Genomic DNA, 27,142 nt, shown 5'->3' on the forward strand with positions numbered 1-27,142 from the left:
TGAGTGCAGACCTACACCACGTGTCAACCATGCTGTGGCAGCAACCCACCTACAAAACAGAGGAAGACTGGCACAGATATTAGCCCAGGGCGAATCTTCCTGAAGCAAAAAGAGGAAGATTGGCAACAGATGTTAGCTCAGGGCTAATCTTCCTCAGCAAACAAAAACAAAAACAAAAAAACACCAGAGTTTGCTTAGTCATCTCCAAATGTTAAGAGATTTCAGTGGTTTCTCCCTTTAATGCCATGATTAATGCAGCTGTACTCCCTTTATCTCAGTAGAGATGAGTTTTTGTTTTTCTAATGTATTTCTTTGTTTTTTTGGGTGCATGTTTATGCACAAACAGGAGGCTTTATACGTTCATTTTTCTGTGTTTGTTTCTATATTATTGTCCGAAAAATGATTTGCTGGGTCAAAAAACACGATCAGTTTTATGGCTGTTATTGGCTTTTGCTAGATTTAAAAAAAAGAATGGGGTGATTTTTCCAGTCACTTTCTGGTCACTTGGTCGATTTGCACTAAATACTTTTTGGTGAATTACTCTTTTCTTTTAAAAGAAATCCCCTTACAGAACCTTCCAAGACGAAGTCCAAGGATGTCCTCATTCCAGGCACAGCCATCCTATCGTGTGGATAGCTCCTGGGTTCTGGGGCCATATCATAAAGATGACTCTGTGGTCTCCCAGTCCTAGAAACTCACAGAACAGTAGTCTTGTTTGAATAGCATAAAAGGCCAAAGATCCTGTTGGAAAAAAGCCCTAGGTAGACTGAGTTAAAAAGATTCATTACTAGTCACTTTTCTTTTTAAAAAATTTCTAGTCATTTTTAAACCCTGGTGATACAGCAACAATTCTTGCTTAATCTATGGTACCTCTCATATAGACAGATAATTACATTTGTGGATCTGCTTAGACCCTGTCTTGTTGTAAAAGGGATTTAGTTTCTAACTACGTTATTCATGTTGAGTAAACGCTAAGAGAAGCGTGAGCAGAGTACACGCAAGCTTGGGGGGAGATTTTACTAAGGAAGTGAGATTTGAGCAGGTCTTTGAAGGATGATGGGTTTCAGCACATGGGCAGAGAAGAGGCTGGTTCGGGCAGGGTATTGCAAGATATGCCGAAGAGTTTGGATTTCCTCTTGTGTGGTGCTGTTGAAGACTTGAAAGCAGCAGAAGAGCAGAAGTCTGAGTTAGTACAATGACCTTTTATTTTACAAAGGTCTCATGAGAAAAACTTGCCTGATCAGAATGAGACAGAGATGAGGCGATTTTTAATGGGGCTGGGGGTGGGGAGGAGGATAACCAGACCGGGTCATTCGAAGTGGGGGAAGGCCTGAATAAAGGACTATTTCGGGAGAGCCTAGAAACCACACCGGCATCCCAGACACCTAGGCTAATAGAGAAGAGGGTGGAACGAGAAGAATCATGAAGAAGAGTAAGGCAACAGAAGAGAAACTTAGTCGGCTCATTTTTGAGTAGGTAGTAGGACTACCACAGTGAAGGGTTAGTCCTGCTCTCAGTGACCTATTGCAATTTTATGAATTCCCACTCATTCCAAAGGGTGTAGGAAGCGGAAACGGCTCCCACTCTGGTTTGACTGGCTTTTGATAAGTGACGAGAAATGCCAAAGGGAAGCGCCTCTACGTGGAGATTCAAGTCATACGCCAGGGCCAGCTTAGGAGCTAGGGAAGGCTCTGAAGGCCTTGCACAGGGGGCTGCTTTACCACCTGGGTCTCTGCAACTGTGTAGCAGTTGTTCTCCGCTCAGCAAACCTGAGGACAGTGAGGTATTGTGACCAGGGCCCAGTAATTCTGAGCAGGCCTCTTTTCACCCTGCCCACATGGAAGACTGTCCTTCAGATGCTAAACCAAGGACAGATCTTGATACAATAATCTCCGTGTTGAATAGGACTTGTATCTTGTCCATAGCTACTTTTGGAACAATTTAGTCCAGATTTGTGTGAGTGAGTAGCCCCCACAAGCCTCCACCTGGCTGGGGGAAGCCCCTGCTGCTCTGGGGAATTTAATTGCCACTTGTCTGTTTTGGGGCCTGTTCTATTCAGGTCGGTATGACCAAAAAGCTGACATTTCTGTAGCAGCAATAAATGAAGTCGTCTGAGCTGATGAGGTATCCCGGGCCAAGTATGGAGAAGACAGGAGGGCAGTTCCCACAAGCCTCCTTTGACTGTCTCAAGCCAGAGCCTCTCCTTATTTCCTGGTTAAGGAAGGATGCAGAAGGTCTGCCGGGAGCTACGTATTTCTAGCTATAGTTCTGAAGGCTGGGTGTCCGCCCAGGCAAGTGGTAGCATTTTCTATGCGAGCATGGCTGCTTGCTCTCTAGAATGGTGTTTCCTTTCTCAGACACGGACACGCCTGTTTTGGAGGGAGGAACAGACCATCGCTTCTACAACCTTTGTCAACTACATATAGAAAAATGAACTCAGGGCTGGAGTGCAGAGCTACACGGGGGTGAATTGAAGCCCCGGTATCAGGAACTGCAGGAGAAGGCGGGCTGTAAAGTTAACCCCTCCTTTTCATCCTCACACAGCTACCTTCTGAGTGGCTTCATTTCTGCCAGGAGCCCAGAGCGTCATTTAGTGAGGGGACTACACAGAATTCGAAGTGCTCCCATATAAATGACCTCGGCTGAGGATGAATGGAATCCGCAGTGACGAGTCAGTCGTGGGGCCAGGTCTGCCTAGGGCCGGTCCTGTCCTCCGTCCACCCCCCGGGGCGTTTCAGCCGGGCGCGGCTGGAAGGGCAGATGCCAGAGGGGGCTCTGTCGCGCCGGATCCAGCTGCTGAGCTGGTCTGAGGGAGGAGGCACTCTGCCAGGGCGCCGCAGGTCCCGGGGTGGCTGACGCCGTCCGGGGCGTTCCTGGCAGCTGGGGGCCGGCGAGGTTAGACCCGAGGCCCGGGAGGAGCCGGCGGGCGGCCACGTGACCGACCGCGGCGGGGCCCAGAAATAGCAGCGGCGGCGGTTCCGCCCGCGGGCTGGAGCGAGGGAGAGGCGGAGACTGGTGGCCGCCGGCTCGGCACGGGCGCGGCCCCGGAGGATGCTGAGCCCCTGCCCGGCCCGGCCCCGAGCACATGATGGCGATACGGGAGCTCAAAGTGTGTCTTCTCGGGGTGAGTCCTGCGCCGCCGTCCCGGGGACGGCCTCGTCCCCTGCGCCCCCTCCTCGTCCCCGCGCCCCCTCGTCGCCCCCTCGTCCCCCACAGCCCCCTGGCCCGTGCACCCCCTTGGTCTGTGCGCCCTCCTGGCCCGTGCGCCCCCTGGTCTCCCGCGCCCTCCCTAGTCCGTGCGCCCCTGCGGCCCGTCCCCCCGTCCCAGCCGTGCTGCGGTCCGAGTCCGAGCCTGCCTCGGAGCTTTCTCGATTCGTTCTACCCTCGCTGGCCGGCCGGTTTCCCGGGGTCCGCTCGGGGCTCGCCGCGCCCGGGGCAGTGCCAGGCGGGGCGCCGGGACCCTCCGTGAGGCCAGAAGAGCGGCGGCCGGTCCTGGCCACGGCCGCGGCCCCTCCGGCCTCGGAGGGCTTTCTCCTTCGCCTTTGATAATTTCCTTCCGGCGGAAACTTTAAGTTACTCAGCCAAGGCGCCGAATCCTTTTTGCCTCCCGGTGGCAATTGATTTATTCACTTTTTCTTTAAAGAAAGCCCAACCAAGGGTGAGAAAACGCGAGGGGAGGACCCGACTGGAAGGTGAAGAAACTAGACTATAGAGGATTGCGCCCAGAAAACTTGCGTGCTCCGGAGAAAGGCGGGATGAGAAAGTCCTCTCCTCCCGCCACTTCCCTCCCAAAGTGGGTCTTTCTGAGCCTGAAGAAACGTGAAAGAAGCCAGAAACAGAAACAAACCCCCTAGCCGGGGGACTGGCAGACCTGTCAGATGACGCCCCAGGGAGTTCAGCAACGTGAAGAGTCATTTCCTTTTGGGTGCCCACGTCAAATTCCAAAATTACTTCTTTTGAAAGAGCTGGTTTTAAGCCGAGTTTTTAGCAGCCTTTGGCATCGATGCCTAGTGTACTGCCCTTGGCAAATCTGGTCTCCCAAGAAAACCGCCTCCTAAACAAAGAGCAGGAAAAGCTAGACCCGTTCTTGTTTGTCTGAAAGAAATGCTAACTGTCCCGTCAAGATGGACGTACAAGACAGCGCATAAAGAGGAAATGGTTCTAGGTTAGGATTGAATTGTACCAGACCAAGGGCACCCCGTCTAGGCTCTTCTGGAACCTTTGCAGGACGGTGTTCTTGACTGTCTCCCATCCCTGTCCTTTCCAGAACTCCATTTACATTAGATTGTCTGTTTCCTCTAGAATTCCAGGGGATCTGACAAAGGTCCTGGCTTCCATGTTACCTCAGCACAAACTACCCTTGAGGGGTGGGGGTGGTGGTGTTCCCACCCCCATGGCTTGCTCAGCCACAGCTAGGATCTGGATAGGATGCTGCTCTAGTCTTACTCTGTTGACCTTTATCAGTGTTGCAGGAGCAGGTTTCATTGTCTGCCTGGCTCTCCAACACAGTCCAGATGTAAATTCCAGGATTCCCATCTTTTCCTTGTGAGGGGTCATTTCAGCCTCAGGGAAGGCCTTCAGAGACGTAGAAGGAATGCCATGTCCCGAAGATTGGTGTTGGGAATAAATGAAGTATGAAATGTTTTGCCTTTTTTTCCTCCATGCTCTCTCTCTTGTCGTCTACTTAGGTGGCACCAGCCCTGCCCCATCGCATGAATTATTTTCGATTTCACTGCTTAGGGATGAGTCTCTCCATCCTTCTACAATGAAACAGATCAGGTGGAAAGAGCCCCGAGTGAGAAGGCAGCAAACCTGGGTTCCCATTCTTTCCCGCTCATTAGCTGTGCAGTTTTGGACAAGTACCTTAGTTGCCTCATCTATAAAATGGACATAACATCTTATTTTTTAAGGCAGAGGAGTATACCAGATGATCTCCTGAGATACATGGTGCCATTTCCTGCTAACCTATGATCCCAAGGTGACAGTTAGCAAGCCTGGGAGATGAGAAAGCTGGAGGAAATCTCTTACTTCTTTTTCTCTTATCTCTAAGAGTGAAACATACTCTGTTAGTGGCTTCCTGGACACGGTGCCTCACCTCGTTGGCTAGTTCTTTGCAGTGACTCTGTTGGTAGGAGACTGGAAAGGAAGAACAGTGCCAAAGCAGAGCAAGAAGGTATTTCTGGGCAGATGGAGGCTTTGAAGCATCAATCATATCACACCACATTCGTGGCCATCTGTTTTTGAGTGGCTCTAGATTTTAGTCTTATTGAGGTCAGAGAATATCTTATTTGGAAGGGCCAGTGACCTCATTATCCACACTGAGTAATTACCCCCATTTGGCTAGTCCTTTCCTGGGCAAGATGTGTGTGACAGGCTGTATTCTCAGCTGCTTATCCAAATAGGGCGATTCTCTGGGTGAGGTGGTATTCGGGTAAGGCCAAAGCCGGTTTAACTGCCTTGGGTTTCCTCTCCTGATCTGAGAGAGAAGGCTATGGGTCAGTGGCTGGAAGAGGCAGTCAACACCAAGTCCAAAAGTCCTCTCAGAATTTTAACAGGAACCCCAAGCTCCTTTGTTCTTTGTGTCTGGATGTCTGTCTTTTCTGGATGAAGTCTTGCATGTGGCTAGCACTCAGCTTCCTGTTTTTCAACCACTGCCACACCTCCCTGAAGTCTCAGTATGACCAAGACCCTAGCAGCCACACCCATTGTTGGCATCACTTTCTGTCGGGCCCCCTTGAGAAGGTGATAGAGAATGGGGACCTCCTAGCTGAAGTCTTCCTGTCTCACTGGAGAGGCTGAGGGGCCAGTCTCTGTGTCTGGTTGATTGCCCTGACTGCTCAGTGATGACTTGGGGACGTGCTTCCCATTTCAGGCACAAGGTTGTTTCAGGCCCGGGCAATGCAGACTTCTCTCCTCCTTAGCGGTAGTCTCCTGATGGGGGTCATTTGCATTAGGTGGAAGAGAGAGTGGGCCAGGTGGCGTGTCTTTTCTCCCTGTACCTGTGCCTTTCAGAACCCTGATGTTAGGCATGTCTGATCTTATTGCTTTTGGTGAGTGCTCCCAGATGGGATTGGACAACAGTCTGTGGAACATTCTCTGAATGCTTTGTGCTCTTGGAAAAAACCAAAGACTCAAGAGCACTGGGTTTATTTAGGCTACCTGTTATAAATTCTTGGCACTCATTGTTTTCATGGGTGGACTTTCTCATGTTTGTCCCAAGCCTTTGTGAATGTCCTTAACTGGGATAAGCCGGGCCATTCGTGGAAACTAGCCACGCAGGAGGGTGTGTTTGACAGGGGTCCTTGTTGGACATCTAGAACCCCATGAGTCTTGTTTTTGCCAATAAAGTGCCAATAGGCCTCTTTTGTAATCTTAACTAGTATTATGAAACATGTAGCTTAAAAACAACACCCTTAAAAACAGCAAAGTATGTTAAAAAAAAACTAACGAAAACAATATTGAGGCAGCAGCTGTTCCAACCCCAAAGGTGGAAAGCTTCCCAGTATGCATTTTAACTCACATCACCACGTGGCAAAAAGCAAGAGGAGAGAGGGAGAAGGGAGAGGAGCGGGGGAGAGGGGAGGAGGAAGGGAAGAGAGGATCTTTTCTTTTATTATCTCCCCTGGGTGTGTGTGTTCGTACACTTAACAACTGCTTCCGGATGGAATCCCAAAGAGATTTATATTTGGACTTGGGTTGTCTTGACAACAGTTTGGAGATTTCTGCCACTTCCTCAACAGCTGAGTGACATGACTAAAAGATAGCTGAGGGCGTCCCTGCTTCTGGTAAGGAGCTTGGCAAAGCCTCTCCTTTTGGCCTTTGATAGAATCTGTATGGTGGTTCATCACAGAGCAGTCAAATACCTGGGATGTGGTGTGACATCTGGGCAGTGGGGACCAGTATATGGGCCTTTACGTGAAGGGGCTGTGTGATCCCTGACGGCCCTAGGACCCAAGAGTGGGACAGATTTCTGTTCATAGCGAGGCACGTCAGTCAGAGCTGTGGAACCTCACATGGTGAGCGACAGTGAGCGCTCCATTACTGGAAGTATTCAACCAAGTGATATGAATCTGTTAGGGTTATTGTGGAAGGACGAATGCATAGGATGGGGAGGAGTGGGTGAGGTAACCATCAAAATTGCTTCCCAAGTCTGAGATTTTGTTGACACACTCATTTTTTCTTCTTTCCAGAAACTAGCGTATCTCTTGGGGGCGTGGAGGGAGGCTAGCAACGTAATTTATTTCTTACCAAACCTGATTCCTCTAGTAAATGGAACCCCTTGTGGAAAGTGTGGTTCAGTGTTGGTGACGCTGGGTAGAGAATGAATATAAATGACCTAGTGGGATGTCCTCCAGCAGTGCCCAGGCCAGTTGGTGGAAGCCCTCAGGGTCCCTCTGTTCCTGTTCTATTCAGGGTCAGCACAGCTGCATCTCTCTCAGCCGTCAGAGCTCAGTGCACCTCTGGTGTGTGTGTCAGAATCATTTGTGGCGCATTTCCACCTCCCGTGGTCCCTCCCCACCCTCGTCTGTAGCTCTCAGGCTGTGCCCACCTCTGCCCTGGCCCACTGTCCCTGTTGTAGTGACTGTGTTGTATCCCTCAGGTCAGCTTCAAGGCCATAGCCATTGGAAAATAGAAAACTTTACATTTTAAGCTGCTAGGATATAAAAAGATTTTGAGCTCATGCATTAGAAAAGGTCTTCAAATTTAATCGTGTCCAACAGGTTAAACTAATTTTGATGCTTGCATGTCTATGCAAATATTACACTTTCATTTGTCTTAGTTTTTATAATTTATAATACGTGCTTGAAAATGGAATAGCCATTCATTCGCTCAACCCTTCACCATTTATCGAGCGCTTCTCTTGTACTGGGAGCTATGGGTGGCTGCAGGTAGGCAGGACAGCGTGATCCCTGTTTTCAAAGAGTGCCCTGTCTTTCCTGGGATGTGGACACACCACCGTGAACTCACCCACAGTGCTTGTGTTCCTGCACATTGCTTGACTGCACTTACCAGCGAGCCATGCACCACAGAAGTAACAGTGTGTGGTGATGATAAATAGCGACTGTCTTCCATCTTATTAGACATGAGGGTAGTGAGGGACAGAAATTTTTTGCACGAGGTCTGTTTTCAGTGCCTGCTGTGGATAAGGTGCTGTGCTAGCTCTGCTGGAGATGGACATGGCGAGGGGGTTCTGGTCCCCGCTTGAGCCAGAGAGGCTGCAGTCGGGCAGGAAAGACAGGCGCGTGCACGGGAGCTAGCGTCTGCCGCAACGGTGATAAGTGGGGTGCTGCAGGTGCCGCGCGGCCCCGGGCGGACTGTGGAGGTTCAATTCCACAGTGAGGGCGGGGAAGCGGGCAATCTGGGAAGGTCTCTTGGACTGGGAAGGATTTGAACAGCCTCCCACTTGGAGTAGGGCTTCGACAGGAGAGGAAAGGTGGGCGTGGACCCCAGGCACCAAGGAAAGCAGGCCGGATCTCAGGTATTTCCTGGAGGGGGCGGGGAGTAGGGAAGGCGAGGAGCCACAGCCCCGCTCTCCTGCTGACCCCTAGGCTCTCTAGCTTGGGGGCTTTAACTTTTAACTCCCTTTTCCCCATGTTCTATTTTGAAGAATTTCAAACTTACAAAACAGTTGAAAGAGTACAGTGAATGTCTAGACCCTTCACCAGATTCAGTAGGGGTAACATTTTGCTACTCTTGCTTTGTCTTTCTCTCTCTAATGTATGTAAATAATACTAATTTTTTTCCTGAACCATCTGAAAGTAAATTGCAGATATTATGACACTTCACTCCTAAATACTTCAGTATGTATCTTTTAGGAAAGAAGACCTTCTCCTGCACAATTGTAATACCATTATCTCACCCCCAAAATTGAACACAGATATGACAGTAGTATCAAGCATATAGTTCATATTCAGATTTTCCAGTTGTCCCCAAATGTCCTTTACAGCTGTTTAAAAAATCCAGCATCCACTCAAAGATCGTGTATTACATTTGCTTGTCATATGTCTCATCGAAAAGAGTTCCCCTCCTTTTTTCCGCCACAGCATTGGCATTTGTGAGGAATCCAGGCCAGGTGTCTTGTAGAAAGTCCCAAGATCTCGATTTGTCTGAGTGCTTCCTTATTGCTTCTTCCGAGTTAAGCGTTTGGGTGAGAAGACAACATAGGTGATATTGAGAGGTCTTATTTTTTATGTGCTCATGTATAATATTAAAATATTCTTTCCCATTTACTTCAATGACACTCATTCAAAAAATACCTCCTAGCTTCTACAAGCCGGGCAGTGGAGTGTCTCAACAAAACACACACAGGGCTTTGACCCTGTGGAGCTTACATTGGAGCAGGAAGGTGGGAAAAATAAATTATATGGCCTGTTAGAAGGTGGTAAGTGCTACACGGAAGAAAAGACACGACACAGAGCCGACAGAGCTGAGCGAGGAGTGCGCGAGCTCCCGGAGGTGGGGAGCAGGTCGGTGGGGTGCTGGGGGGTGGAGAGTTTGTCTCTGTCAGAGACCAGGTGCGAGCATCTGCCTCTCACTTACCCAGGGGTTGACTTTGCTTCTGCGCCTTCAGTCCCAAGCATCGTCACTGTGCTGCTGAGAGTAGCTTCTGTCCTGAGGAGCTGGAGTTGACTTGCTTACTGCCTAACTTTGCTAGCAGAAATAAGAAGAAAAGCAGGATTTAACATCCGAGTTACTCATCGTGGAATCTTCTGTTTCGATGAGTCTTTTTCTAATATATTTCCTTGCTTCTGATGCCTCAGACCTGCTCTGATTTCTCTGGAGGTCATGAACGTGGCTTCTGCTTGCTCAGAATTTAACCCAGAAGGTAGCCTAGGCTACTTTCAGTTCCCCTAGAGCCGCCTAGAAGACTTGGGTTGTCGGGGAATGGAATGGGCCCTGCAGGAGGGCAAGCAGAACCTAGCGGAAATCATCTCCCGCCCTTTTTCTCTTCTTTGAACAAGATACCAGAGGGCTGGATCCCTTTGTATCAACAGTAGTTTTTTCTAGAAGAAAAAGATATCTGAATTCTCCAGAATTCCTTCCTTTTTGCCCTCATGGATTCACCATTCTAACTAGGTGTGCAAATAAAATGCATAGTCCTAAAAAGTGCGTTTATCCAAGACTTCCCTGGAAGGGAAGAAGAGAGAGGAAGTGGGGGGCAAAGGGAGAAAGAGAGGAGAAAACAAGAGAAGGGGAAAAAAGTGTGTATGTGTGGGAGAGAGAGGGAATGGCAGGCACATGCCTGTGCACACACACATAGTCACATAAAATTTGTCCAGGGGAAAGAGCAAACTGTTCCTGTTTTTTTTTTGCTATTGGCCGGGGTATTTGCATTTATGACAAGCTTAATTAAGAAAGTCTTTTTTTTTTTTAAAGAACATCTCATAGCATCAATACTACATACTTCATAGACATCTTTCATTTTACAAGCTAAAATATTTTTAAAACTTTTTCATAACAAACTTCTAAAAAGCTATTTTTTCTCATTATTAAGTAATCCATGCTTGTTTTAATTGAATTTTGCATCTAATTATGAGGTAGGGGAAATGATCAAGTAGTGAAATGATAAATATTGATTTTGGTTTGAGATCACAAAGATTGGGGATACGGATGATACCTTTAACCTCATTTCTTTATAATGACACATAATTGTACTAACTTGCTGATGTCTTGTTTTCCTCTAGTTGGTTCAGAATCCTGCAGGTGTGAAGAAATATCCTGCCTGCCCTCTACCTCCTGGCTCACCTCCTGGCTCTTATTTCCCTGTCTTTTCTTTTATCTTCAGGCAACTGCTTTTTTATTTTTTCATCAACATCAAGCTCACCATTCTCCATATTTCTTCGGTTATGTCTCTGTTCTTTTCTGCCCCAGCAGGAGCATTTTCTTCCATCATTTTAATTTGTTTTTTTATTTTTGCCACTTCTCATTGATGAATCATTAGCCTGTCCTCCTTTAGAGAGGCTTCCAGGGCTTAGCACTCAGAGGAGGATGCTTCTGGCTCTGCTTTCCACTCGCCCCCACCTCCGCCCCGTGGAGGGGGCGTGTGCTGAGTGCAGCCACCTCTCCCCCTGCTGCCAGAGCAGACCCCAAAACCAGGCCAGGCTTACCATTTGGAGAGTAATGCAGGTATTGTTTGAGTCTTGTTTTAGTTCTAAAAACAACAAAAAGGAAGGTGTATAAAGTAAATGAGGATTTAACTAATGGGTCATGTGCTGTGGGTGATGAATAGAGATTTCCTGGAGCTCTGGGGTAGGCACATATGACAATTTCCCATGGAGAGGGGACTCTGTCCCTGAGGTTTACAGTCCAGCAGTTTACTTGGCCTGATAGGTTAAGTCGCAACACCAGACAACCCCGTGGGATGTCACATGATGTTTGCAAGGGAAGGGCCGGGGATTTGGGAGTGCCAGGGAGGGCATGTCGGTGCCTGCTGATGTGGTGAGGCTGGGTGCAGGGAGGGAGCTGTTTGGGAGGGAATGGGGTGGCTCTGTTTACACTATATGTGCATATACAGGAAGAGATTCTGAAAAGACTCAAGTTCAAGGTGGTTATCCGAGAGGGGTGCTGATTTGCACTTATAAATAACTTCTTCTTTCTCTTTTGCTTTTGTGTTGGCTTATTTAGCGAGCACGAAAAATTTACTGCAGGGCCCAAGGAGATGTTTGACAGGTAGAGATCTATTTGTTTGTTACTGGAAATAACTGATGATAAAATTGGAAAGTAAATTTAGGTCAGACTGTAAAAGGGCCTTGAAATGTGAAAGTTTATGCCTTAGAGTGGTGAAATGACAGGAGTGTCATCGAGGGGGACACAGACTGATTGGCTTATCAAGTAGGGCTGTGCTTTTATTTTGTTTTTTTAGAAAGATTGGCCCTGAGCTAACATCTGTTGCCAATCTTCCTCTTTTTATTTTTTTTCTCTCCCCAAAGCCCCAGTACCTATATCCTAGTTGTAGGTCCTTCTAGTTCTTCTGTGTGGGATGCCGCCTCAGCATGGCTTCATGAGTGGTGAGTAGGTCCGCGCCCAGGATCCGAACCAGCGAACCCCGGGCTGCTGAAGCAGAACGCGAGCACTTAACTCATGCTACCGGGCTGGCCTCTATTTTATAAAAAATTATTTTATTGAAGTCATATTGGTTTATAACATTGTGTACAGATGTACATTATTATATATCAGTTTCTGTATAGACTGCATCGTGCTCACCACCAATAGTCTAATTTTTATCTGTCACCATACATATGTGCCCCTTTACCCCTTGTGCCCACCTCTCACCCACTTCCCCTCTGGTAACCACTAATCTGTTTTCCTTATCCATGTGTTTGTTTATGTTTCACATATGAGTGAAATCATACAGTATTTATGCTTTTATTTATGCAGGTCATTACTCGGGCTCCCTCTTCCACTGAGGGAGGCAGCCACCGCCTTTAGGGGGGAGTGAGGGACCTCTTCTGTGGCAGGTACAGTCTGCTGATCTGTTCTGTGGGGTCTTCAGGTTTTCTGTGCCTGTTCATTTTGATGCTATCCTTTAAAAAATAAATAAAATTACATCCTGGATCTTCCAGGTGGTCATCCTATAACAAAACTCTGTGTCACAACTTTAATGCCCATTAAAACTGGCTAATGAGAAAAGAACTGAGGCAGAGTTAGTACAGAAATAATGCACTGGCGCCACGTGATGACCCAGTGATTCCATAGCACAGGCCACAGGTGTTTACTGAGTGCCTGCTCTGTGCGATGCTGTAGGGGTGGGCATACAGCAGGTAACAAAACAAACCCAGGGACCCTGACCTCATGGAGCTGACATTCTAGCAGGGGTGACCAACTGCACATAAATTCCTAGTATGACAAATAGTGATAAGTGCAGTGGAGAGACAGAAGCAAGGAGGGGGCCTGGGAGTGCTGGTTGGCAGTGGTGCTTTAAGTAGGCACTTAAGAAAGGCCTCGCTGAGATGACCTTTGAGTTAAGACAAGAGACAATATTCATGAATTGTCTGGGCCCTCCCGACAGAGGGGACCCCAAAGCTGGGGTGGGGGTGGGGCATGCCTGGTGAGTTTGGGGACCAGCAGGCAGGCCACTGTGGCCAGAGCAGAATGACAGTGGACAGAACACAAGGAGATTTGGGGCCTGACCGTGTGGGTTCTTGCAGGTCAGTGTGGGAACTGTGGTATTTTCTGGGAGCCAGTGGAGGTTTTTGTGCAGAGCAGTGGCACGATCTGACTTACCTTTTATGAGGATCGCCTTGGCGGCGGTGTGGAGGGTCGTCCATGGGGGGATGCATGCAAGGGAGCCCGTGGGAGGCTGCTGCCATCTGCCTGGTGGGAGGTCATGGGGACTTCCTCCAGACTGCAGCAGCCTGGGTGGTGAGCGGTGTCCCATTCCAGCTGTTTTGAAAGTGAAACTGAAAACTTTGCCGACACATTGTGTGTGGAGTGCAAGGGAATTAAACCATCGCATGGCACATGGTGACAGAGCATGCTGACCTCAGACTCCAACCACAGCCCTGAGCTGTTTCAGTTCAGCAGAGCAACATCGTCCATCATTTAGACTAATATTCATTTGAATGTTATTGGTTTTATAGTTTAATTTGTATTTAATTAATACATTTATCTTTATTTTGTAGTTTTAGAATAGCAAAAAGTTTGTGTGTACTTTTATCATTTGTATGTATTTACACAATAATTAATGTCTACATTGGGGTCCATGGGATTGCTTTTCCCCTTAAAAAAAGCCTGTAGAGTCTTAAAAGGGCCTGAGAAACACTGCTCTAACCACTAAGGTGGGCCCTGTGCTAATGGAGGCATTGTTCCCTAATGAAGTGTCAGAGTATTGGCAGGACTCAGGGAAAGGGGGGCTGCGTTCCAGGATCATGGCTCCCTGGGCACCACTGGGGGAAGGTGGAGGAATGTTCTGATGTATGCCGCATGTCGGCCTGTGGTGCTATGCCCAGAGTAGCAGGCCACAACTCGACAGTCTTACTACTTTTTCTGGTGTGACACAACTAATGGACAACCTTGAAAATCCTAGATCCTCCCATGTGCATACATAGTTGAAACCTCAAAGTGTATGTGGCAAAATTAAGTGAAGGATGCATTAGCCTTTTTAAAAATGCCCTTCTCATAAAGGCATTATTTATATAAGCATGTGATTCATGAACTCAGTCATTTAAAGATCTTACAAAATAATTCAATTTAAAAGGAACTATTCATAAATATGGTATATCAATTTTTAAAAGAATTTAAAAAGATGTGTTGTATTATTTCTAGACCTCCACCTCATAGGTTAATCTTAGTAAAATAACTGAGTATATAATATTGTACAATAAAATAGAAATATTTAAAAAATATTATCGTTAAATTTTTAATTGATATAATTTACTGACTTGAATATGTTCCTGCTGTAATGTAGATTGCATTATTGTACTTTTACTTGCATCAGCCCTGGGCTTCTGATTTGTTAATCATAACTATTGTGTCATAACTAACCAAATGTGCACATCCTTATTCTTGCTTATGAGCAAGGTAGTTACAGACACTTGTGTCTTGGTCATATGTCTTTGACTTCTTCCTTATTAAAAATATCCATGGGTAAAAGAAAAACAGTAATTATAAATTCACAAGCACTATAATAATCTGTAATTGCCTCTTCCTTAATCACAGCAGCATCAGTAATAGTTGAGAAGGATTGGTGCACAGTCTTGGAATCGAAGCCAAAACGTACTCTGTTCTTTCCCATCAAGAAAGCACTTCAGAATGCCTTTGATTAAGGAGGATGTTGCTGTGCAGAGGAGCTTGAAAGCACTCTAGTTTATGAGGTCACCATAATCATAACAGCTGACATGTACTGAGTATTACTCATGTGCCAGACACCATGCTGTTTCAGTTATCCATTGCTGTGTAACAAACCATCCTGAACTTAGTGGCTTAAAAGAACAATTTCTTATTCTTTCTCACAGTTCTGGAGGTTGACTGGGCTCCTGTGCAGTTTCAGTCAGATGGTGGCTGGAGCTGGAGCCATCTGAAGGCCTCGTCACTCTCATGGCTGGTGCCTGGGCTAGGATGGCTGGATCAAGTGGGGCCAACCAGGCGTCTCTCCCCATGGGCCTCTCCATGCAGTTAGCTTGGGCTTCCTCGTAGCATGCAGTCTCGGGGTAGTCAGACTTGTTAGGGTGGCTGGCTGTTTCCAGAGTGAGTGTTCCAAGAGCTTTGGGTGGAAGCTAAAAGGCTTCTTGTCTCACAGATCTAGCCTCACAGATCTTAGATTGTCATTTCTGCCACATTTTATTGATCAAGCAAGTCATTAAGGCCAACTTAGAAGCAAGGGAGGAGAATTAGACTCCGCGTCTTAACAGGAGGAATAGCAAGAATTTGTGGCATCTTTAATCTCCCTGCTGAATAAGTGTTTTACATACATGACGGCATTAAAGGACTTGTAAGGGCGAGTTCTATTATTATCCCCATCTTACCGATGAGGGAACTGAAGCTCGGGGTTAAATGACATGCACAAAGACTCATTGCTACTAAATGATGCTTCACGGGTTAGAACTACCTTTGTGTGATTCTAAAACCCAATGCACGTAACCTCTTTGCTGTGCTGCAAACTCTGATATTAGTCACAGATTACTTGTTTACAATCAGCATGTCTTAGGGAGCGCACCAGTGGTTCACTAGAATGGGATTTAAAAAAATAAAAGGTCTTGTATTAAAAGAATCATAATTTAATAATTGGAACCAGGTTTGAAGTACTTCCATGGGAGAAAAAGAGGCAGATTCCCACAATGTAAGGATCCTGGCCAGGATTTTTGGGAGGTAAGAAGACTGTTTCTTGCTTCTGGGAATTATTAGATGTGAAGAGGCAGTGTGCAGTATCAGGGGTGGTCGGATCTTGAGGACAGTGAGATGACCCTAACACATCGTAACAACACTAATGCACGGTGACAACGACAACAAAACAGTGGCCCCGTATCTGTTTAGCACTTTACGGTTCACAGCGTGCTGTCCATGTGTTGTTTCATTTTGGTGGGCATTTTGTCCCTGACTGCGGGTGTGAGAGACTGAGGCTTAGTGATGTTGACGGCCTTGCTCAGGGTCACCGAGCCTGTGCGTGGGGCGGCCTGGAGTCCAGGCCCTTCGGTTGGTGCACATTTCCCAGCTCACCTGTCCAGGAAGCAGCTGCTTTACTTCAGTCCTTTTCTTCCCTCACTCCCTCTTTGATACGTGTTAAGCGCTGTAATAGGGCTTGGGAAATGTCAGTTTGTGAGTTGTGATCAGTCAGCCAGGGAGGCCAACCTGCTGGATTATAGGGGCCTGTTAGACCTCAGAAGTTTCTATGGCTGCCCTACAACTGACGCAACCATGCAGCTCCCTGCAGTGCAGCGAGCTGGAGAGTGGATGCGCCTTGGGGCAGAGACGTGGGTACTTACTCTGGCTTGGCTGCTCACTATCTCAATTACTGTGGCAAATCCTGTAACTTCTGGGCTCAGTTTCCTCCCAGTAAAATGCTGACAGTTTGCATATATAATCCCTCTGACAGGTCACACTGCCTGGCATATTATATTCGAAAAATTTGCTTATCTCTTCCCCTGAAAACCATTTTACATCCTAATAACCTCAAGGCTTAGGGAGTTTAGATTCTTTCCACAAGAGGATCTCCAGTTTAATTTTTTTTAATCTGCTTTGCTACGGGATCTGGGCTGGCATAGGTGCTAAGAATGGCTTTTGATTTACCATAAGATACGTAGACCTTCATAATTTTCACTAATTTGACCAAATTTGTAACATACTCTTTTTTTTTCATTATTTAGAGAATACTTTATTAGTTTCTGTAATCAAACCCATGTAGATAAGACCTAACATATTTAATACAGTGTGTTACCCCTGTACAAATGGAAAAAATTATGTTTAATGTTTCTAGACCAATATGGCTGTTAATTTCTGTACAATGCCAACCCAACACGGTACAACTGGGATACTTTTCCAAAGTTGACAGCACAGCTAAAGTTTCCAAAAATTGAAATTATATATGTATGTAACATACTCTTTTAATTTTTATATTGAAGTATAATATACATAGAAAAAAGTGCACAAATCTCAAATATAGTGCACAATGGATTTTCACATATTGAACAGACCTATGTAAACACCCAGATCCAGAAACAGAATAATACTAGCTCCTCAGAAGCCCATTGTGTTCCTCCTTCCAGGCATTCTCCTTCAAAAAAAGAAAAAGAAAGAAAAAAAGTAACCCACTTTCCTGATTTCTAACACCATAAAATTATTTTTGCTTGTCTTTAAATTGTAACATATACTTAACTGTAGGATCTTCATTATTTTGAAGTAATTATACTAAAGTGGTGTTGCTTAATAGAAATTCCTAGAACAGGAGCTTCCCAACTAGTGGGCGAGGGGGCTGCCGACAGCTCGCAGGGGTGCAGGGACTCGGATGCTGACCTTGGCAGGTGGGGCTGGGCAGGCTGCCAGCCACCCCGTGCCCGTTTGCCCAGTGCTATACAAATAACATCATTTTCTGTGTTTGCTAGCATGTGAAAAAGGTTGGAAAGCATTGCCTTAGGAGACCTATTTTAATCAATTAATTAAAATGAGAAGCATATTAGTTGTAGATAAATAAGCCTTTTTCAAGTGTTCCAGGGTGTTTGAAAACAATTCTCCCAAATATTCAAAATATTGTTTCCATTTTAAATGAAGAAAACCTTCACTACGATCAGTCTTTCTTAAAGTTCTTTTTAATGACTAGACTTGTAAATAATAAAAATGGTACATAAAGGTACAAAATGAAAAGTAAAAGACCACCTTCCTTCCCTAATCTCTTATGCTTCTTTTATATTTTTCTAGATATGGTCTATGCATATGCAAGTGTTATTTTCTTGCCTTTTTCATCTAAAGGTAAACCTTAGGGATCTTTCCTTGTCAGTATGTATTGATCTACTTCATTTATTTTAAAAGTCACTAGTATTCTATCACAGCAGTATATCATGATTTACTTAAAATTGGTGCCCTAATGATAAATCTTTAGATAGTTTCTATTTTTGGCTATTACAAACAATTCTGCAATAAAAATCCTTATACCTGAATCTTAATGTATATGTGTAAAGTATAGCTGTAGGATAATTTCTAGAAATAGAATGTTGGGTCAGAGATATATGAAATTTATATCATATATAATGCAAAATTATAATATATAATATAAAATATAATATAAAAAGATAATGCAAAATTAGCCTCGAAAATATTGTACCAATTTATATTCCCTTTAAGTGTTTAGGATATGGTTTTCCATACTTTTACCAACATTGAATATCATCAAAATTTTTTATCTTTGCTAATATTATAGATTAAAAATGATAACCTGTTCTGATTTGATTTCTTTAATTATGAATGACTGTGAGCATCTTTTCATATGTTTATTGATTAACTATATTTTTTTACCTACCCATTCACATCATTTACCTATTTTTTATTGCATTGTTTTTCTTAGTGATATGTGAGCACTCTTTGTATATTAAGAAACCAAACCCTTTCTCATTTGTATTGCACATATCCCTCAGTTTGTTGTTCTCTATTTTACTTTGTTTACTGTGTTTTAAAATTCATATCAATATTTAAAATCTAGTTAGTTAAATATATTGGAGTTTTCCTTTGTGGTTTTGGTGTTTTATGTCTTGCTTAGAAAGTCCTTCCACACTCTAATGTTTTAAAAATTTCTACCTATATTTTATTTTGCTCTAGTACTTTCATAGTGTCTTTTTTTTTGAGGAAGATTCGCCCTGAGCTAACATCCGTTGCCAATCTTCCTCTTTTTGCTTGAGGAAGACCGGCCCTGAGCTAACATCTGTGCCAATCTTCCTCTATTTTGTATGTGGGTCGTCGTCACAGCATGGCTGATGAGTGGTATAGGTCCATGCCAGGGATCCGAACCCATGAACCCAGGCCACCAAGGCGGAGCATGCCAAACTTAACCACTATGCCAGGGGGTGGGCCCCTCATGGTGTCTTTTTAAAAAATTTTTTGATCATGTGGAATTAATTTTGGTACAAAGAGACAGGTAGGGAGTTCAATCTTTTTTTTTCACATCAAATGTCTAGGTAGTTGTTTTGATACCATTTATTGATTAATTCATCATTATTTACTGATCCAATGTACTTTTTTGGTCATAAATGAAATCCCTATGTGTATGTGGATCTCTTTCTAGACTCTATATTATTCTATTAAAAAATCAATTGCTTTCTGAATGAATTCGATTCAATCAAATTTAGAAATCACATAAAAGATATGGGAGCTGAACAGCGTAGGATGCCTTGAACACCCAGAGCTGCAAGTCTGAGCTAGTTAATTGGTTTGCTCATTCAATAAATATTTTTTTGAGCCACTATTAACATGAAAGAGTTTTGCTAGGTACTGAGTGTATTGTGGGTTTTGATCATCTATGACAATGCTCACCTTATGGAGAATAATAATCCGGAACATTGCATATATTGAATTCATTTGTTGGTTACCAGAAGGCACTTTAATGAGTGAAAAATTTGAGGGTAGCTAAAAGGAAAGAGAAGTGTTGTGAACTAAGCCTTAGCTCCAGGTGGTACCTGGCTCTGAAGTGTGATGGCTTATGTGTTTGGATCCATGTAGAAAAATAAGCAAGCGGAGTGATGAGTTACAGTTTCCACCCTCTACAGCACTTAGGTATTTTCCATGCTGTAAATCTTTATTTTTTCCCGCTTCAGTGTGAGTGGGATCACTTCCATTGGAGTCAATCCAGAAATTGCTATGTCAGTGGGAATTGTGAGTCTAAAACTTAGGGATAAATTGAGCTTAACATGTAACACAGTCCATTTAAAATGATCCTAGAGCCTTGGTTCTTCAGCTCCCCAAATAATGCGCAGCGCTGGAGTCAGTCTTTGCACCAGGTGAAAGCTTTCTGATGCACTTAGTGTACGGACTATAGGGCATGTGCTCCGAGGAATGAAATGACGATGGTCCCATACTACAGTCCTGGGGTCCAGCATTGCTTGTTGCCAGTCAGACTGGGGACAGGCCACATCTAGGAAGATGGCACTTCCTACACATAGAGCAGTCCCATTCTTTGTATTGATAGCGATTCCAGAGGCATGGGCTCTCCTGCTTCATTCTGATTAATTGCTCAGCCTACAATTCTGATTCCTACTCTCTGCCTGGAGTCCTAACCTGAACCCCAAGCCTCATCCCATTTTCCTGGGCCCTCATTACCTCCAGGAGTCGGCCCAAGGTGGGTGTGGACAGAACTCCTGGGACCATGGGCTGCTGCCTGCCTCCCTGCTCTCTCCCTCTGTTCACTGCTGTGTTGGGCAGATCCTTGTGCCCTCAGGCACTGTCTCCCCGCACTTCTGCAGCTGGCCACCCCATTAGTCTTTAGACCCTGGCCCACCTTCCCTCATAGCCTGAGAGAGCCTCATACCATAGTCTTCTAGTGTTCCTCTAGATAAATTAGACCCCTGAAGTTTGAGGTGGTAGCTATTAGAAGAAACTACTGAAGCATATTTTTTTGGGGGGAAGGAGTGGTTGGTAAAGTGAAATTATTATTAAAAAAAATAGAAATTATTTAAAAATAAATTTCTGTTTCTTATACTTCTGACAAAAATAGGTGAATTTTGCTGGCATGGGTCTAATTCTCCTTCACTGAAAAGAGAGGAGTGTCTAAAGTTTCGGAGGGGAAGCAGCGTGTTCTATCTTCTGGGAGAGGATTGCTGTGTAGGGAGGGACCTGTGGGACTGAAGCGGGGGAAGGAAGGAGGGGTAAGATAAGGTGAAGCACCCAAAGGTAGAAAGTAGACAATAACATCCCTCAAGCTCTGTCCATGCTGGGCACTGGGCAGACTGCCCCCTGCATTATCTTGCCCAACCCAGTGAGGGCAACTCCTATTGTCATCAAGGAGGCGGGTGGAGTGAGTCGAACCAGGCCGTGTGGTCAGGGCTCGGTGCAAGGTTGTGAGGAGGCTGACCCGCTCGTGGCTGGGTTGTGGGATTGCTCGTCCTGAGTGAGGAAGAGGGAGCCCGTAGCCTGAGTCCTGGTTTTCCCTGAGGATTGTGCCCACCCCTGGGGCTGCGAGGTTGTGCCGGATGGAGCCGACGGGACGAGGGCGACTGCGGGGGTGACATTTGAAGAATGGCTTAAGGAATTTGGAGGACGACCGTGGAGTTCTCTGTCACAAAGAGGTGTTGGTCACCGGGCTGTGGGGACACAGACACGCTCACTGGGTATTTTCGGAGCACAAGATAGCGTTTTGCACGGGCACATTTCTGGTCAGGGTGGAGGGAGAAGGAAGACCACGGTTCTGGGCTGAGAGATGTCTGCCAGGCACCTTCTAGTAGCTTCGAGGAAGAAGCAGCCCTGGCCCTCACGCTGCCCTTTCAGCTTTAACTACAACAGTCATTCCCGCCAACCTCTTAGAGGAGTCAGGATGGGGATGTGGGATGGCAGCCGGGCGCTGACATCATGGAGGCCACAGTGAGAGCCGCCTGGCGATTGGCTGGCCCAGCTGCTTGGTGATTGGCTGCATGAGCAAGACCGGGCTGAGAGCCGCCTGGCGATTGGCCGGCCAGGGGCGTGGCTGTGTCATGAGCAGTCACAAAGGCAGGGCGGTTGTAAAAGCCAGGCTGCCTGAGACCTCACTGAGGGGATAGACAGTGCTTCTATTTTAGCTCCCCCTGTTCCTCGCAGTATTCTGTTCTGTTCTCCACCCCAGAAGGCAGTGCGCCCCCGCCCGCTCGCACTGTGCCTGGCTTCTCCTCCACACCGTCTGCTCCACCTTCACGTTGCCGTTCACCTTTGCGCCCCTCTGGGGTCCCGCGAGGCGTCGCTCCCGCATCCTGCGCCTCAGGGCCCCGGACACGCTGCCAACTCCGAGCCCCCTGACCGAGCGCAGCACAGGTCCAGCGAGTCCCCCAACAGCCGGTCAAACAAGAACCCTATGATTCGGCTCAGCAGAAGGCGAAGGAGTCCCTCAGACACCAGGCCAACTGCGAGCCCCTTGACCCAGCGCAGCACAGGGCAGCCGAGGACCCCGCTCCCGTCCTCCGCCGCCCGCCTCCCCCCGGCACCAGCTACACGCCGGGTGTCCAGCCTCAAGTCTTCCCTGTCCGTTCCCCGAGTCCTCATCTGCCTGTGGCCGTCAGCACCTCTGCCGGGCCCAGGTGAGCTGGCTGGAAGAGGCTGCTCCCTGGTAGGGGGAATACACCTCATAGTAGTCGTCGTGTGCCCCCCCACCACGCTGCCCTCGGAGAATCCGAGCCCAGAAATTTCAGTGAGGACAGCGGCCTCGGAAACTTCCCATCGCCTCCTGGCAGCCTTGGCCCTGGCCGTGTCCCTGCCCCCCAGGGGCGGCCCCAACCACCAGAAAGGGAAGAACCAGTCCCAGCCGCCGCTCCCACCCACCACGATTCAATCAACCTGTAAAACAGACAGAAGGCCAGGAAATGGGGCGGGGGAACAACCTGAACACAAAAAAGTGGGGCATGATGACCCAGACATGGGACATCCGAGGCCCCCAGTCCAGCTGGAAACCCCTCTTCCAGTGGAGGGGCGGGTCAGGGGCTGTCTGTGAAGGCAGAGGTTGCTGCCTCTGTCGGAGGCGGGCTCGGAAACGTCAGTGGTTCCCGGCCAGGTGCTTGGAGCCATTCGGAGCCCTGTCGCCCCGACGGGTCACTGTGCCAGGGTGCTGGTGGGCTCATGGCCTGAAGACCTTCGGCCTGAGACTGACTCGGCCTGCTGTCCGGGTGGCACATCACTCCGGGAGCCTTCTTCTGGGGAGTTCTCTTGTTCAGAGGGAGCAAAGGCTGCCGTGCCTTAGAACAGGAGGACGACCGGAAGTTGGAAGATCTGTCCGAGAAATCCAGCTTATAGAGAAAGTTTCAACAGACTCTCAGGGAAAGCTGAAATTGACCAAAGCAGCCCTTAATACCTGCAAGGAAACTACTAAAAATCTATCTGAGGAAGTGTCTGAGCCAAAGGATTTCCTAAAACTGTGAAAAAAGCTGAAAAATCTACTTATCTTGACGTCCTGTGAAGGAAGGACACGATTTAAAGAGCTTGCCGGAGGACCAGGCCTCCCTGGACACGGCACGAGATGAGGAGGGGGCCTGCGAGCAAGTTCTGGGGGAGACCCAGGCCCTGAGCGAGGGCAGTCCCGGCTCAGCTCCTCCAGGCTAACGACAGGGCCTCGGACTGGGGGCGGGGGAGGCGTCAGGAGAACAGGCCGCAGGGTGGAGTCAGCGGCAGGCCTGGTGGGGAGCTGCAGAGCTTCCACCAGACAGGCGGGGACTCCTGAAGCTTTTGCCTTCCAGGCAACGCTCTCACGCCGGCGCACGCGCCCATCCCAGGAGGACATGGAGCTGGGGCTGCGTGTGGGTCCCTCCCCGAGAGGTGGGCGAGCTCACGATGGCCGTGAGGCTGAGTAACTGTGTGGAAAGGCGGAAGCGTCCCGGGTGGCTGTGATGTGCAGCCCGGCGTCACGTCACGGCCCCGCCACACGAGTCCTCACGGTCTCCAGCTGGTCGTCCCGACAGGGCCGGCGTCTAATCCGACCCTGAGAGCAGAGCCTGAGGGGGCAGGGGTCCCCCCGCTCTGAGAAGGTGTCGGGAACCACAGGGAGGGGACGCTGAGCACAGCCCGCCCGCCCCGTCAACACCTCACCCTGGTGACTCCTCCGAAACTCAAGCGGGCTGAGGGGGCGCCGTCCTGACGGGAAGGAAAGCAGAGCGGTGTCCGTGCCCGGGTTTCTGCCGAGACCACTTCCGCCCGGGACCTCCCAGCCAGCTGGTGGCGGACGTGGGCTTGGACCCCGGCGTTGTGGCTCCGAACTCCGGCGCGGAGCAGGCGCTTCTCCCCCGCGGGCTCCTGTCTGCTGCGGGCCCTTGATGAGCAGACGCGTGCGGGAGCGGGGGAGAGAGGCCGGAGGGGGGGCCGCAGGCCCTGTCCCTGGGGGAGGGGGGGTGAGGGCCGCAGGGGAGAGACTGGAGGGGGCGCCGGGGTGCGGGCTGCGTGCTCGGAGCCGTGGAGGCCCCGCCGGATGGGGGGAGACGGGGGTGCGCTCTGCTGCTCCCGGGCGGGGTGGAGGGGGGCGCGGGGCGGAGCAGGAGACGGGCGGGCGCAGGTGCGGCGGGAGACGGGAGGGTGTCCGTGGACGCAGAGGGAGGGGGCCCCTCTGTAACCGGACTGAAGAGTCTGATCACCCAGGTTCTTGGTCAGTGTAAGAGAGGAATTCAGACACGGACACAATGGCAACAGCAAGCAGGCAAAGATTTCTTAGAGGAAAGGTCAGGTATGCTCCAAGTGAGGAGCGGGCAGTGCCAGGGAACGCATCTGCCCCGTGTCTTGCGTTAGTTTTATTTTTATTTGGGTTGTTTAGAAGAGAATTAGCATTATCTGGTTATCTGCAAATAATGGTTTTTTTCTCCACCCACACATTGAGAGGGGGACTTCTTGACCTTTTAGGGGACTCTCCAGAACTGTCATGGCAGTTGTCCTCCCTGGAAGGGGGGCTAATGCAAATGGAATTTTTATGTAAATTAAAGAAAGGTCAATGTCCTCTAGAGGCTTTGTGTGTTTGTGCACGTGTTATCTTTATGGTCGTGGTTGAAGGTCTCAGACTCCAGTGGCGGTGCCAGGTGGGTCTTAGTTCCCCTTTATCTGTATCTTGTGGGATGCCAGCAAGGCGCTTCTTTGATGTGGTGAGGTCTCCAGCTGTGATCCCCTGCTCATATCTACCTAGCTAACTATCTCACGTCCAAGAGGCAGAGCTGAGAATCAGAGATGAATTGTATGCTGGGTGCAGGGAGGGACAGGGATGCCAAGGTTCCAGGCTCACCCTTCCTGGGTGATGGGCCCCTCAGTTCCAGGGACTGTGGGTGGAGCTCAGGTTGGGTGCAGTACCAGGTCTGAGTTGTAGAAACCATGAAATTAGGTGAAAGGAATGTGGTCTTTTATTTTAGGAAATTCCTTAGCGTTAATTTCAGAGGGAAGCAGATCCTGCCTTCTGAATAGAAGCTAAAAAGGCCAGGGAGTGACATCAGCATCATGGTGGGGTTAGCTTTCCAGTAAACTCTTCCCCCGGTAAGATACAACAAAAGGGTCAAGCGTAGACCAACAAGAGACACTCACACTGCACAGAGAGACATTGGAAAGACCCACACTGCTGCACATCTGAGAATGGACCTGCTGGGGCCCCCAGAGGAAGTGGGGAGAGGTAAGGAGAAATCCTCCCCCTTCCCATCAAATTGGCAACTTGGGTTGCACAGCTCCCAGAGAGAGGGGAGGGGCGGCCCTCTGCAGGGAAACCGTATCTCTTCAGGCTCTCTCAGCCAGTGAGAAACTCCACACAGAGGACTCAGAACTGCTGCAGGGGTGCCATCAACATCTGAGCACTCCAGGAGAGTGGATAATGAGGGGTGAGTGAGAAGTCCCCCCCACCCAGAGACCCAGTGTGCAAAGGAGAGTGCCCCTCGCCCCCTGCATGCCCAACACTGCAGCTCAACCGACCAGCCTGAGCATCCCCGGCGGAGTGTGGGCAGCCTACAGCAGCGGAACAGCCAGGGTGGAACGCGGGTGGCCGCGGGGGCGGAACAGCCGAGGCGGAGTGGAGCACAATCAGCCCATGGCAGCGGAGCACCCACCTTGGAGCACAGGGGGCTCAGATTACACAGCCCTTGACCCCCACACGGTGACAGCAGGTGGAAAATGCAACCAGATATTTCCAGGATGAGGAAAAACAAAGCTAATACAGCAACCATGATGCAAAAGTACATTAAATTGCCAGACCAGAAGGAAAATGATGAGCACCCAGAAATCAACCCTGAAGGCAGAGAAATCCGTAACCTAAATGACAGAGAATTCAAAATAGCTATCATAAAAAAGCTCAACGAAATACAAGAAAACACAGATAAACAATTCAATGAGATAAGGAGTTTTTTCACAAAAGAGATTGAAATCCTAAAGAAAAACCAATCAGTATTGATTTAAATGAAGAACAGAATGGAGGAGATAAATTAGCATCTGGAATCTTTAAAGAACAGAGCTGACAACGTGGAGGAAAGAATTAGCATAGTAGAGGATAGGAATACAGATATGCTCCAGATGGAGGAGGAGAGAGAACTAAGACTAAAAAGAAATGAAGAAAGTCTCTGAGAAATATCTGACTCAACTAGGAAATGTAACATAAGAATTATAGGTATTCCTGAGGGACAAGAGAGGGAAAGAGGAACAGAGAGCCTATTCAAGGAAATAATAGCTGAGAACTTCCCAAATCTGGGGAAGGAGCAGGAAATACCAGTAAGTGAAGCCAGTAGGTTGCCTAAATAATGTCAGTAGGCAAAGGCCCACTCCAAGGCATATAGTAGTAAGACTGGCAAAGGTCAATGACAAAGAAACAATGTTAAGGGCAGCTAGACAAAAACAAAGAATAACGTACAAAGGAACTACCATCAGGCTCTCAGTGGATATCTCAACAGAAACTTTACAGGCTAGGAGAGACTGAAATGATATATTCAAAATACTGAAAGACAGAAACTTTCAGCCAAGAATACTCTATCCAGCGAAAATATCCTTCAAATATGATGGAGAAATAATAACTTTCCTAGATAAACAAAAGCTAAGGGAGTTCATGGCCATGAGACCCCCACTACAAGAAATACTCAAGAAGACCCTCAGGCCTGAAAAAAAGAAGAGAAAGGGAATACGAAGCTTGGAGCAAGGAGAAAAATAGGTAGACAAAATCAGAAACATAGTAGATCTTCACCGGAATAGGATAGCAACCAGTTAAATACCAAAATCAGAGATCAAAGGAAGGAAATCACCAAAAATAAATATAACCTCATCACTTTAAACACACACCCACAACACAAGATAGAATAAGTTGTGATGAGAATAACTTAGAAGGGGAAGAGGAAAGAGATTGAATTGACTTAGTAAAAGGGAATAAGAGGCCATCAGATAATGGACTATCTCATACACAAGATTTTTTACACAAACCTCAAGGTAACCACTAAACAAATAATCAGAACAAAATCACATAGGATAAATAAAGAGAAAACTAAAAGAGTCATGAGACAGAACAACCAAACTGAACTGGCAGGCCGAAATACATGGGACAAGAAACAAA

The 27,142-nt window shown here is 47.5% G+C and overlaps 1 protein-coding gene across 2 annotated transcripts in view; it reads left to right on the top strand.

The window, feature by feature from the left end:
• The first annotated feature begins 2,699 nt into the window (after positions 1-2,699).
• The window catches only part of RAB31 (RAB31, member RAS oncogene family), a 133,804-nt gene continuing 109,361 nt past the window's right edge, over positions 2,700-27,142 (top strand). Inside the window, exon 1 of one of the 2 annotated variants that reach the window (XM_087438917.1) lies at positions 2,700-3,124. In XM_087438917.1, coding sequence (XP_087295043.1) covers positions 3,086-3,124 — 39 coding nt within the window. In that variant the 5' untranslated portion in view covers positions 2,700-3,085. The remainder of the gene's footprint in view (positions 3,125-27,142) is intronic. The other variant, XM_014780328.2, reaches the window with a different exon arrangement.

This window comes from Ceratotherium simum, chromosome 14, assembly GCF_057802395.1.
Source record: "Ceratotherium simum simum isolate JZ-2026a chromosome 14, ASM5780239v1, whole genome shotgun sequence".
In the NCBI taxonomy this organism is placed as follows: domain Eukaryota; kingdom Metazoa; phylum Chordata; class Mammalia; order Perissodactyla; family Rhinocerotidae; genus Ceratotherium; species Ceratotherium simum.